This window comes from Porcisia hertigi, chromosome 22, assembly GCF_017918235.1.
Source record: "Porcisia hertigi strain C119 chromosome 22, whole genome shotgun sequence".
In the NCBI taxonomy this organism is placed as follows: Eukaryota; Euglenozoa; class Kinetoplastea; order Trypanosomatida; family Trypanosomatidae; genus Porcisia; species Porcisia hertigi.
This window is the reverse complement of record NC_090581.1, coordinates 27,382-40,232: the sequence shown is the minus strand read 5'-3', so window position 1 is coordinate 40,232 and position 12,851 is coordinate 27,382. Positions and strand designations below refer to the sequence as shown.

Genomic DNA, 12,851 nt, shown 5'->3' with positions numbered 1-12,851 from the left:
ACTTACCTCAAGGTGAATGTGGGGCTTTGCGGTCAGTCAATGAAGAGCCCCCTTCTGTGGTGAGGTACCGCAGTACAAGCGAAACTCTTGTCGATGGTGGCTGCAGTATCGTGTGGCGTCAGGGACTCCGGAAGGGGAAGCGTGTAGCGTTCATGTGCACGACCAAGCAGGCGGCTGTCGAAAACTGTGTGCTACTCAATGCGGCCATGTTTTCACTTTTTTTGTATACCCGTGTTTATTTGGCTGGAAAGGCATGTGTCGGTGTGCCCTTGAGCAATCGCAAAAAAAAAAATAGAAGCAAGCGCCGATAGAGAAGCCAGAGAAAGCACGCTCGCTGTCCACCACCAACCTCCTTTTTTTCTTCTTTACCCTGGGGGCTACACCTCCCTTGGGCGATCTGGCGACTTTGAGCAAAACCAGGCCATTTTGAAACGCAGCCGGTACCAGTCCGCACGTCACTTCCCGCAGGCTCTCGCCGGACAGGTCGACGATGGGGCGGAAAGGAGGGAAAACACATTTTTTTTTGCACTAACATTGCAAAAAAAAAAAAATAACTTTTCATCTCGAAGCATCTTTGCTCAAGACTCTTGACAAGCGAGCAGCGCAGGTAGAGGTCCCGACAGGAGAGACCGTTGCTGGAAGAAAGAGCTCCCGAGGCGATCACTTTTCGTTGTTGTTCGCCCCCAATGTTTAGCATTGATCCTGCGTCGCGTTTAGTAGCGCAGTTATTTTCTCGCTCTTCCTCCCCCCCTCTCCTTCCTCTTTTCTATTCTTTTTGTTTTCATCCACCTTATATGCACCGAACATATCAAAACAATCTCATGGTTCACCTCACATGGTCTCATCAAGTTGTTTTGTCCACTCCCCCGCTCCCAACACCACCGCCACACGCACCCACACGGATCTGGTCTGGTCTCTGCACCGGCCACCCCCACATTGACTGAGAAGGAAGGGCGAAAACAGTGGGCATTGCGCTTCTGCGGTCAAGCTCATTCACACCAAGAACTAGGGAAACCGCGGCGAGGGCACGTAGGTGGGCGCCGACAGATCTCTCTCACGTTGAGCCCACTGCGTCAAAAAAAAAGGACTTAAGCCGTTTTTTCTCCCCTGCGCTTCTCATGCAACTGCAAACCCTCAAGGCATTAAGCGAGGTCAACAAAGATCAGCCACATCGTAGATGGTGTTGTCACGCCAATGATTCATGGTACGGCGCCGTACACGCCGTTGGCGAAGCACACATCTCTGACTCTCAATGCGTCGATGTGATTGCCGCAATGGCGAGCGTGCTCGGTGACGTCTCATTAGGGTGCACAAAAATCCTCCAGTGTGTCTTGCGCCATGCCACTGTTACGGCAAACACGAAGGATGCTGAGTTTCCAGGCCCGATGTGTACCCCCCTTTCCAAGAAGGACGCGCCATGCCTGCGTCACCAGCGGTACACGCTCACGGAAAAAAGCGACGGCATTCGAATCGTCGTGGTTTCCATGTGGGCGCCCCATTTTCCCGTTTGGGAAGCGGACAGCTCCGGCGACGCGGGCGCGGGCGCGACTTCGGTAACCCTTTCTCATCTCACCAGTGTTTTGGCGCTAGAGCGGGCACGCCGCGCGCTGTGTCAGCTTTTGAAAGAGGGGGAGGGGGCGAGTAAGGCGACTTGTGTTTCGCTGACGCTCGGATTGCGGAACTGCACGCTCGAACTGCTCATGAGCTCTCAGCCAAGCGAGTCGGAGCGTTTCAGGTTGACGGTTGCAGCCGCTGCCGCTGACGAATCGCCTGCAGCAGTGGTGACGTTGCGCCGACGGCAGTGTGGTCGTCACTTTGCCTACGCGGTGGATCGTTCACTAGATGCACCCTATCTGTTCATGGATGATCATACGAGTCACGAGTACAAGAATTTTGTATTGGATGCTGAGTTGATGTCTCTGCACCCGCCTTCCAGTACGGCGCATGCGGGGCCTCGTTTAGTGTTGGGGGCATTTGACCTCTTCGCTTACGCCTCTGCGGCGGATGGAGCGCCGGTGAACTTGGCAAAGAGCACAATGACGGAGCGCTATGAGGCGCTGAAGGCGGTTGTGCAAACGTGCGCGACGCCCGTCTCCTACAACGAGTTCGGCCACGTTTTGTGGTATGCGAAAGATATGTGGGCTCTTGCTGACATTGGATCCTGTCTCGCAAAGCTGCGCTACTGTGCAGAGTCCAAATGTTTCCTCTACGAGGGTCCCCACGGTTCAACGGAGAACGATGGCCTCATCTTCACCCCGGACGAATTTCCCGTGACTGTTGGCTCCAGCAGCACCCAGCTGAAGTGGAAGTGGCGGCACCTTTTGTCCATTGACTGGCTTCTCCAGGCATCTGACAAGGAGCCGGACGTCTACATGGTCTCTCTCTTTTTTGTCAAGAAGAACTACGGTCATCGCGAAGACGTTGCGGGACACTGGCGACTCCGCAAGCTAATGCGCATCCTCAATCCACACGGCTTTGAAATACCGGTGGATACCGCTGCAGTCGCTGAGTGTGCTTACGACCAGGCAACGCAGCAGTGGTTTATCCAGCGACTTCGACCGGACAAACTTGGCGCCAACTCCATCATCACCGCCATCTCGGTGTACGAAAGCCTGGTTGAGAACATATCCCTTCCCCACCTGCTGGAGCTACTGCACTTGGATAGCGCAAAAGAGCAGGCAGAAGCCTTGGAGTCTGCCGCCTTTGCACGCATCGACACAGCGGCCGCGTTAGCGACGGCCCGAACCTCATTTGATGACAGCGAGGCCGAGAGGTGTGTAACGGCAAAGTTAGCGCTGCGCGCCATCCGCGAGAGTCGCGGCAACACCGAATTGTACGTGAATGCCTATACAAACAATTCAAACAAGGCGGTCGCGTTTCCGCTACCGTTTCCGCTCCGAAAAATACGGGACTGTTTCGGGCTCGGCTATGGCCGAGGTGTAGGCGACGATGCATCGGGGCCCACTCTTGAGGAGGCCCTTTACATTCAGTTGGCGAATGCCGGCGGGTGCTATGCGTGGTCGGACTACGTTGTGGACGCATACTTCGACGGGGGCAGTGGCCACTGGGAAATAATCCATACTAATCCCCGGGGAAATAACAAGGAAGCCATATTCGATAACGTTATCGAACACCTTGACTGGCTTTTGCGGCATCGCACGGCACCGGAAGCCGCCGCTCTATTGCAGAAGAGGAGGGATGCGCCGCTTGTTGTGAGCTGCTCACCAACATCTGAGGACACTCAGAAAACAAGTCTCCATTACGGTACTCGGGTGAAGGAGCTTCTTAATGAAGAGCGCAGCTACCTTCGCCGCTTCAATAATTGGGTGAAGTCGGTGCTCCTCACCACCATGGCAGCGACCATCCGGCGCGCACTCAAACCTCCGGCCAAGCTACACGTCTTGGACCTCTGCTGCGGTCGTGGCGGCGACCTGCTAAAGTGGCAGCACATCCACCCATCATTTGTTTTCATGACAGATGCTTCGGTCGAATGCGTCGCGGAAGCGGCGGCCCGGTATAGCACCTCTGAGGGGCAAAGCTTGAAGGTGAACAGCAAGAAGCACAAGGGGTTTCCGGCCTTCTTCGCCGTCCACGATGCCTTCGACGCGGCGTCGGGGCTGCGGCGCGACCTTTTGAAGCGGGGGCCATTTCAACTCGTCTCGTGTCAATTCTCGATGCACTACGGCTGCCGATCGAAGGAAGCCATGCGCTACTTCGTGAAAGCGATAGCGGACACGTTGACGCCATACGGCCGTTTTGTGGGCACGACCGTCAGCGATTCCGAGCTCCTGTCCCGTGCTAGAGAGCACGGGCCCGAATTCGGCAATGACGTGTACGGCGTGCGCTTCAGCGATGAAGTGTTTGCAGAGCTTCAGTCGATGAACTTCGAGGCCACCAAGGTGTCGTTTGGGATTCCATACACCACATCGGTGGAGCGCAGCGTGCAAAACATGACGGAGTACGTGGTGCCATGGAACGCCTTTGTGGCACTCTGCGAGGAACACCACCTGAAGCTAGTGCTTGAGGATAATTTTCTGCACTACTATAACCAGCACAAGGACACAGAGGTGGGCAAAGTCTTGACCCTGGAGCTCCACCGCAAACGTATGAGTGGTGGTGATGTCATCGAAGCCGCGCTCTCACCTGGCGAGCAAGCTGCGGTGGGGCTTTATCGACTTTTTGTCTTCGAAAAGACGAAGGCGTAACAAAGAGCGATCCATGCCGAAAAAAAAAGGAAACAACGCCGCTTTGCTGAAGGACACGGCAGATGGGCTCCTTTTTTTTTTTTCTGGCAGTGCTGTCGTTTGACTCGAGCTTTTAAACTTCCCATCATGTTTTCTTTCCCATCCTCGATTCCTCGAATGATTTGGTGCCAGTGAGGAACGAGAAGGGGAGAATTCGAGAAGAATAGCGCACAGAACATGCCCACCATTTGTCACAGTACATGGGAGGGAAAAAAAAAGACTGCCAGCCATGGTTGAAAACTGCAAGGGCACGTGGACACGCCGCGGTCGGTTGAAGCGTGTGACTGTGCCCGCCTATGCCTTTGGTGTTTTGGTCTCTTCTAAAGGGGATATCAATGCCGGCCACAACACTGCTGTTGGAGTGGATAGGACGCCATCTTTGCTTCTCCATTTTGCGCTGATACCGGGCAATAACATGCTGTCATGCCCATCTTCTCTCACCCCGTCCTCCTTCTCCCGTCTCGCTCTGGTCCCGTACGATTTCACAACCCCCACACACACACACACACACACACTCGCCGTTTACTTGTTTAATGATGTCTCTCATAATTGGAATGTACAGGTGTACGTGTGCGTGTGTACGTATGTGCTCATATTTTAGCTGATCTTTACTTTCGTGTCTGTACTTCTCTTTTTTTTTATCTCGTCTCCAGCTCTCCCACCTTCCCTATCCATTTGCGTGTGTTTGTGTGCCTCTCCTGCTCATTAGCAAGACAATGTTTGGAGGAGGCATGGAGGATATGCTGAGCGCCATGCTCAGCGGGGGCATGGGCAGCGCCTTCTCTGTGAACGGTCGCGGTGCGCGGAGTCAGCGAAGCGCGCGGGGTCGCGACGCTATGCATGCTCTTCCTGTAACCCTTGAAGACCTCTACAACGGAAAGCAAGTGAAGGTGACACGCAAGCGCAGCGTGTTGTGCCAAGATTGCAAAGGTAGCGGCATCAAGAAAAAAAATTCACTTCGAAAGAACAACATGTGTGCCGTGTGTCGCGGCAGCGGCTCACGTATGGTGGTGCGCCAGATGGGCATGATGGTGCAGCAAATGCATATGGTTTGCGACGCGTGCCAGGGCTCTGGCGAGCACATGGACGCACGGAACCTTTGCGGTCGTTGCTCGGGCAGCAAGACGACTGAAGAGGAAGCCTCGGTGCAGGTGATCGTGGAAAAGGGTATGAAGCACCTTCAGCGAATCACGTTTCCACGGATGGCCGACGAAGACCCCGACGTGGACATTCCGGGTGACCTTGTCGTCGTGTTGCACCAGGTGAAGCATGATGTCTTCACCCGCGACAACAGCGACCTGCACATGCAGCACACCATTTCCCTTGCAGAGGCGCTCTGCGGTTTTCAGTTCAAGTTCACCCACCTTGACGGCCGAGAGCTGGTGGTGCGGCAACCACGCGGAACTATAACGAAGCCGGGCGATCTGAAGTCCGTCAGTTACGAGGGTATGCCAGTTTACAAGCAGGACCGCAAGTTTGGACACCTGATAATCGAATTCTGCATCAACTACCCCGACCGTCTGGAAGCGGAGCAGGTGTTGCTGCTGCGCAAAGCGCTGCCACCGCCGAAGAGTGTGGACGCTGCCGCAAAAGACGACGACGGCGAGGCATGCTACGTCACTCAAGAGGACTTGTCCACACTAGAGGAGGAGATCAAAAAAGAGGAGCCCGAGGAGGAGAATGAGGGCGTGCAAGCTGGTTGCACTGCCCAGTAGTAATGGTTAACATGTGTATCAACTAATCGTAGAGGTGAGGAGATCTTGATGGTGGCAAACCAATGGTGCGACCCGGCTAGAAGGAAGTGGGCTGACTGAGCGAGCGCGTGAGGAATCCGCCTTATTTTTTTTCCGGAGTGGGTCTCTGTGAATGTGAGCGTATCACTTTTCTTAGCGGGGCCTGGTCTTTTTTTTTCTCGGTTCCTCTTCGTAGGGCGCCTCTCCTCTCTTCCCACACAAAGGCACACATACGACTCTCGCAGACATGTCCTCCTCCTGGATCCACCAAGTAGTACCCCTTTTCTGCTCACGTGATATCTTTTGCTTACTTTGCTACAACCTCCCCCCCCCTCTTGTGTGATTATTATATCAAAGCCTTTCTTCAATGTGCGTTACTGGTCACGTGCATCTTCCCACTTTCAGCATCGGATTTGAACCCGAAGGGTACGTGCGTCTTGTGCGCGTGTGTGTGGTGTGTGTGTGTGTGTGTGTGTGTGTATGTGTGTGTGTGAATGTGTGACTGTGTGTGCAAGATGAAAGCTGCCGGAGGGCGAAGACGCGACGGTGCGCGTTAAGGATGCTTTTAATGATTAACTTTTCGATATTTTCTTTCTTTTTTCTCGGAAGACCTCTCATGTTCATCCTGTTGTTGTTGTTGTTGCCCCCTCCCTCCCCCGTATCATTTAATTGGTTCGCCTGAAGATGTGTGTGTGTGTGAAAAGATTCTGGTGTGCCGTTTTTGCAGCTTCAGGTACTGTTGAGCTTGCGAGTTTTTTTGAGCCGATCACCATGGTTTCAAGCTCTTTTGCGTTTTGTTTTCGAGAGTAGCGACACCAAAAGACGGGCGCATCTATGCGTCATCGCCGGGGAGGCCTCTCTGTGGACACCACTGGCGAGTCTTGGTAGTGCTGTTGTTCTACTTCTGCGCCGTTGACCAATTCCTGTCTTCTTCTATGCCTCTACACCCTTTTCGCCAGGTATCCACCTCGGTTTGAAATCTTTTTTAAAATTTCGTAGTGCCAAGGCGGCTGGTTGAAGGTTCAAACAGTGGAAAAGCACATCAGCCTCTTGTCAGTTCCCGCTGCACTTCAAATGGGGGGAAGGGGGGGGGCACACGGCTAGCCCATCGATGACGTTAGGGGGATCGGAAAAGAAAAAAATTGGCGTTTCTGGTGGCTGTCGCCAGGTCGCTTCGGTGGGCGGGGGGGGGAGGGGGAGAAGAGGAGAGGTCAAAGTGCCAGTGGGAATATATCTCATTCTTACCGGCACTCAGTGCCTAGCGGGACGGTCCGGAAAGACACCACGGCGGAGGGAGTTCGCTGCGTGGTGAATTGCATAAGAGAAGTTGTTCTGACATGACCCGCGACGCAGGGGCTGGCACAGCTTGAGTCGCTGATCTTCCTCATTTGAAAGAGTAGGTGATTGCCTTGATGGTCTCCTCCTGTTACGGTGCAGAACGTGATAAACCTTGTTGCACACCGGCGCTGGGCATGTGGCGTCAGACTCATGTGGCACTCTCTGGCAGAAAATAAACGTAGGACAGGACAATAAGTGCTGCTGCATCCTGTATGTGTTGTTGTCGGGGAACTGCTAGGCGCATCCCAATGTGCTTGGTGTAGTTCTTATTATGCTTTTATTAAGCTATATGGCTTGAGTGGGTTTTTGAGACCTCTGCATTGAGCATATACCGCGGTCGCCGTGCTCTGCCCTCTTCCTCCCCCATCCCACCCAACAAATACACATATGGAATTGCAGAAGAGGAAACAGAAAATCGGTAAGGGCAAAATACACGCACAAACGTCATCATCTGACATTTCACTGCAGCGCCCCTCCCAGAGTCTTGGGTGGGGGGACCACGGGGATCCCTGTTATCCAAAAGAGAAAACAACGTGGCGGGCGTACTACTGCCGATGGGAGGGGATCTCTACAGGAACGATTCCCCTTCTCCGGCTCACCTGCAGATAAGGAGCCCCCGAGCGCTGATGTCTTCCAATTTCTTTCCACTGCACCGATTTCGTTCTCTTTCCCCATCTACGCATGTGATTTGGCTATTTAATACTCTTATCGCATTTTTTTGTCTGTGTGTGTACCGCACAATCTCTTTTGTGCCCGCAGCGTTGGAAAGGGAAAGAGGGAGAAAAGACTGTGACATGCAGTGCAAGAGCGCTACAGTTCCGGCACGTGTATGAGAGGGTCCATTGCCCGAGCTTTTCTATTGTTTTGCGTCCCGCTGTCTTCTCCATCGCAGTGATCGGCCACCTTCGGAACCACATCCCCAGCCGGAGTCCATGAGCACTCACGTGATTACGGTGGGTAAGCAATGGCTTCACCACGAGGTAACCCAAGTCTTGCGACAGCGTCGCGGGGTGCGTGTCGGAGTCAGCGAGGCTCTGCACCACTGCGATTTCGCTAGCGGTGTGTCGTCGGTGCTCTACTGCGACGTGCATAACGCCGAAGTTCAGCACGCTCAAGCATCGCTGGTGCAGCGCATGCAAGCAGCGCGTCAGAGAGCTGGGACTCAACCTGTTATTCTTATGGTTCGCATGGACACTGGCGCCGAGGTTTCTTTGGAAACGTTGTCGTGGCTGAACCTTGAGTGCGGTGTCGCACAACAATGCGGGCTCATCCTCGTATGGTCGGTAGATGACGCGGTACAGTACTTGATGAGCCTTGCAACGTCGGCAGTGACGTCCGTAGAGTACAGTGGGACGCCGCGCCCCCGTGTTGGTGACGCGCCACTGCCGGTACTCATTGACGCCCTCACACAGACACCGCAGGTGGTGACACGCAACGATGTAGTGCGCATCGCCAACCGAAAGACGTGCATGGCTGATGTGATTTTAAGTGAAGCATCGGAGTGGGAAGACATTCCAGGGCTCGGCCACAGGAAGGCAGCTCGGTTACAGCACCTCTTTCGCACACCATTCCTGTCTTCGCAGCAGCGGATCGATTCATTTCTCCCGGCGTCAGGTGACCGCGTATTTGCCACAACTTCTTCGGCGATGCCGTCTCGTCCCCCGAAGCCGGCAGGGCAGCCCGTGGCCCAGTTTGCAGCAACTCTCTCTGTCGAAACGGCGTCAGCTCCCGAGGGAAGGCGTCGCATGATGCAGGCACTGCAGCGACGACTCGACGCGGAAGATGATGAAAGCAAAGAGTGAGGGACCATGCGGAGATAATATGCGCGTACCTGACGCAGTTCGGCTGCGCACCAGCAGTACTCGCTCTTCGGGGCTGCTGTTGCTTATGTAGTGCCTTGGTTTGGCTTGACTGGTGTTCTTGCTGCGCATACCTTCTAGCACGTGCTTGGATGGGTGGGTGGGTGGATGAGTGGAGGCGGGGTGGGGAGAAGGATGTACATGATGCCCATATCGCCCTCACTGAGACCGTGCATGTGTGTATCTGTTTTTTTTTTCATGCTGTTCTCCCCCGGCCGCGGCACCCCTTTCTCCTCCTGCGTTCCGCGAGGTACTCACAGACCGGCGCACATCCAGCAAATGAACGTGATCAGCGATTGAACAAACCGTCCCAACGCGCGCTTTTTTTGTCGCTGATCGTTACCATGCAAATGAGTGCCACACGAAGCGTTTTTTTTTTGTCACTCACGAGCGTCACTCATCCACCATCTTATCTCTCTCTCCTGCTCCCCTTCCTCGACTTCCACCGCCACGCCTCGTTGGTTCCTCCCCCCCCCTTCTTCCACCTCTCCCGGAGGAACACAAAGCATCGCACCTTTCGCCAGTGAAGTAGGGACATTCTGAGGAGCTTGACCACGCCATAATAATAACCTCCCCTCCATTTCTCCCTACCACCGCTCTCACCTGATCGACACGTTTCGACCACGAAGGTCAAAAGTAGCGCCGTTTGCCTAACGTGGGGAGGCCTCTTGCTGTGCCGTGCTGTTCACAGCACTGAGCGGAACGGCAGTAAACGAACAGTGCGGGGCAGGCCTCGCTCGCCTCTTTCTCGACGGCTTTCTGTTGTCTTTATTGACCGCTCCGGATCAGCGGCGGTCGCTGCGTTTCCGTCTCGGTTTCACCTCTTCTTTCAACCCCCCCCTCCTTCCCTCAAAAGAGCGTCATCCGTCCTCTCCATTTCCACCATGGCCGAGACCAGCGTCGAGGATGAGCGCACGGTTCGCGTCGCGGATGAGCTTCGGCGAGAGGTATATGAGTGCCCCAGCTGCTTGGAGCGGGTACGGCTGCAGCAGCCCGTTTGGTCGTGTAAAGAATGCTTCCAAATATACCATTTCGCTTGCATTCGGCGATGGGCGCAAGTGGACCGCGATACTGTCGTGTTCTCGTGTCCGCAGTGCCGCCACGTGCAACCCAAACCGCTGACGGATCTCTGCTTCTGTGGAAAAGTCTCGAAGCCAGAGTACGACCCGCTGGTAACACCCCACTCTTGCGGGCGTCTCTGTGGCCGCGCGAGACCGTTTTGCACGCATCGGTGCCCTGCACAATGCCACCCCGGACCTTGCCCTCGATGTCAGCTGATGGTGGGACCCAAGCCTTGTCCGTGCGGCGCAACGAGCTACACCTACCCATGCGGACAGCCCGACCCCGTGACAACGTGCAGAAATCTGTGTCGGCGACCTTTATCTTGCGGGGCACACAATTGTCTTCGCACTTGCCACGCTGGGCCCTGCCCGCCTTGCTCGGAGCCTACAACGTTGATATGCTTCTGTGGTAAAACGACGGAGACCTTCCCATGCACAAAAAAGAAGTCGTTTGGGTGCGGGACTGTGTGCGGTAAGACGCTGCGGTGTGGCCAGCACAGCTGTACGTTACTCTGCCACGACGGCGAGTGCCCGCCGTGCCCCACAGATCCAACCACCGTTGTTACCTGTCCCTGTGGTGCGTCGGAGCTCAAAACTGTACGGTACGCATGTACTGACCCCATACCGCATTGCGGTCGCGTATGCAACAAGTCACTTTTGTGTGGACAGCACCAGTGTCAGCTCACGTGTCACGCAGGCGCCTGCCCACCGTGCGAAGTTCGCGTGGATGTATCGTGCAGGTGTCGGAAAGTGCGCAAGCGACTGTCGTGTGCAGAGTCTCAGAATTTCACCTGTACGTACGAGTGTGGAACGAAGATGCTATGCGGTCGACACAAGTGCCGGGTCGTCTGCTGTCCTGACCGCAACAAGTCTCAAACCAACTCACATATGTGCTTCCAGGTTTGTGGCCGTCCGCTCCCATGCGGGCACACCTGTGAAGAGCTCTGCCACGCTTCCACGCAGTGTCCATCGTGTGTGCATGTCGTGACGGAGACCCTCAGCTGCTACTGCGGCGCGGAGGTGCTTCGGCCCCCACAGCCCTGTGGCACACAACCGCCTGTGTGCAGGCGTCCCTGTCGTATTCCTCGTTCGTGCGGCCACCAGGTGGGCCACAGCTGTCACTTTGGGTCGTGCCCTCCGTGCAATGCACTCGTTCAACGCCGCTGCTCGAGGCACAACACGTTACTGATGTTTCCGTGTGGTGAAACAAGTGTGGTGTGTGGCGAGGAATGTGAGATGGAGATGCCCTGTGGACACTTTTGCGATCGTGTGTGCCACACCGGGCCCTGCATCGAAGGGACGGGCTCGTGCCACCAGAAGTGCGATCGAGTACACGACTCGTGCCTGCACCGGTGCGCCACACCGTGCCACGGCACAGCGCCATGCCCGCCATGCGCGGTGTACTTGAGGTGCACCTGTAACTGCGGTCGCGTGACGCGCAGTCTTCCGTGCTGCAAGGTCGGCAAGCGAAAGGCAGACGGACCAAACAAGTTTGCGGTAGTCGTCCCCTGCGATGACGAGTGTCTATTCACCCGTCGCCTCGACGTGCTCACAACGCTCAGTAAGACAAAGAACGAGAAGTTTATCTACTCGCTTGCGCTGTGGGACGCCGCGCAAAAAGACTCTAGCGCAGTGCAGCGGGCAGAGCGCCAGTTGATTAGCTTTGTGGAAGGAAAAGAATCGGCCATTTCGCTTCCGCCAGCCAACTCGGCAGCTCGTGCACTCGTGCACTCACTTGCCAGGTACTTCCACGTGCTTTCCGTCAGTGTCGACGCAGAACCGCATCGATCTTGTCTGCTGACAAAGACTGGCACAACTGCTACACCACCTGTGCTTCTTAGTGACGCCGTACGCGACGCCCAGATGGATCCACTCAAGTTTTTGACGCAGCGGGCAAAGCCGTCGATGAAGGAAAAGTTGTGTCTCGTTGTCACGGGCCAAGAGGTGACCGAAATCTGCCTAGCGACGCTCTTGAGCGACCTATCTGGGCGGTTCGTAATTGCGCCACCAGAGTTTGGCAAGGACGGCATGCAGTCTTTTCTTATCGCTTTCACGGCCCACAAACGTGTGGAGGAGGCGATAAAGAAGCTGGAGGCGGGCAACACTCCGCGCACCTTCACCGTTGCGCGCGCCACCGCGTAAAACATTCGGCGTGGACGCACTTTAGAGGGATGGAGGGGACGACGGGTACCGGGAGAGAAGCGCAGATGCCCAAGCAAGACAAGGGAAAGCGCGGTTGAGAGGAAAGCTGCGATGGAGATTCCCAACCATTGTAGTTCGGAGTTGTCGTCTGTTTTTTTTTAAGTTTCTTTGAAGTCCACCTGTGGTCTTCTTGGCGACAGCCCGTTTATTGTCATTTTTTTTCTTCTTTGCGCTCTTAGCCTTTCGCTCTCCCAGAAAATCACACCATGTTGTTGATTTTTCTAACCTTAATTTACTAGCGAAAATGTGTAGATAATCCACTAGGCGCCCTGCAGTTGCTACTACTGTATGTAGTGGGAGTGGGAAGAGGGTGCATTGCTCGCCTGTCTGTGGTGAAGGTAATCGCCGCGCACGTTTGTGTTTTGCTTTTCGTTGGGGTCTGGCGCTGCCTTGCGTTATGTTGATTTTTATTTG

General features: G+C 55.0%; 4 protein-coding genes across 4 annotated transcripts; all 4 read left to right on the top strand.

Annotated features, from left to right (window-relative positions):
- Positions 1-1,118: 1,118 nt before the first annotated feature.
- On the top strand, positions 1,119-4,205 carry JKF63_04339 (uncharacterized protein; the record flags this gene model as incomplete). Its single annotated transcript, XM_067900325.1, has 1 exon — positions 1,119-4,205. One exon carries the CDS (start codon positions 1,119-1,121, stop codon positions 4,203-4,205), a length of 3,087 nt encoding a protein of 1,028 aa, XP_067757154.1.
- A 755-nt stretch (positions 4,206-4,960) lies between these two features.
- On the top strand, positions 4,961-5,959 carry JKF63_04338 (uncharacterized protein; the record flags this gene model as incomplete). Its single annotated transcript, XM_067900324.1, has 1 exon — positions 4,961-5,959. The coding sequence occupies one exon, from the start codon at positions 4,961-4,963 to the stop codon at positions 5,957-5,959; it is 999 nt and encodes a 332-aa protein (XP_067757153.1).
- A 2,288-nt stretch (positions 5,960-8,247) lies between these two features.
- JKF63_04337 (uncharacterized protein) lies at positions 8,248-9,117 on the top strand (the record flags this gene model as incomplete). The annotated part of the gene is made up of 1 exon (XM_067900323.1): positions 8,248-9,117. One exon carries the CDS (start codon positions 8,248-8,250, stop codon positions 9,115-9,117), a length of 870 nt encoding a protein of 289 aa, XP_067757152.1.
- Positions 9,118-10,058: 941 nt separating this feature from the next.
- On the top strand, positions 10,059-12,377 carry JKF63_04336 (uncharacterized protein; the record flags this gene model as incomplete). The annotated part of the gene is made up of 1 exon (XM_067900322.1): positions 10,059-12,377. The coding sequence occupies one exon, from the start codon at positions 10,059-10,061 to the stop codon at positions 12,375-12,377; it is 2,319 nt and encodes a 772-aa protein (XP_067757151.1).
- Between the last annotated feature and the right edge of the window lie 474 nt (positions 12,378-12,851).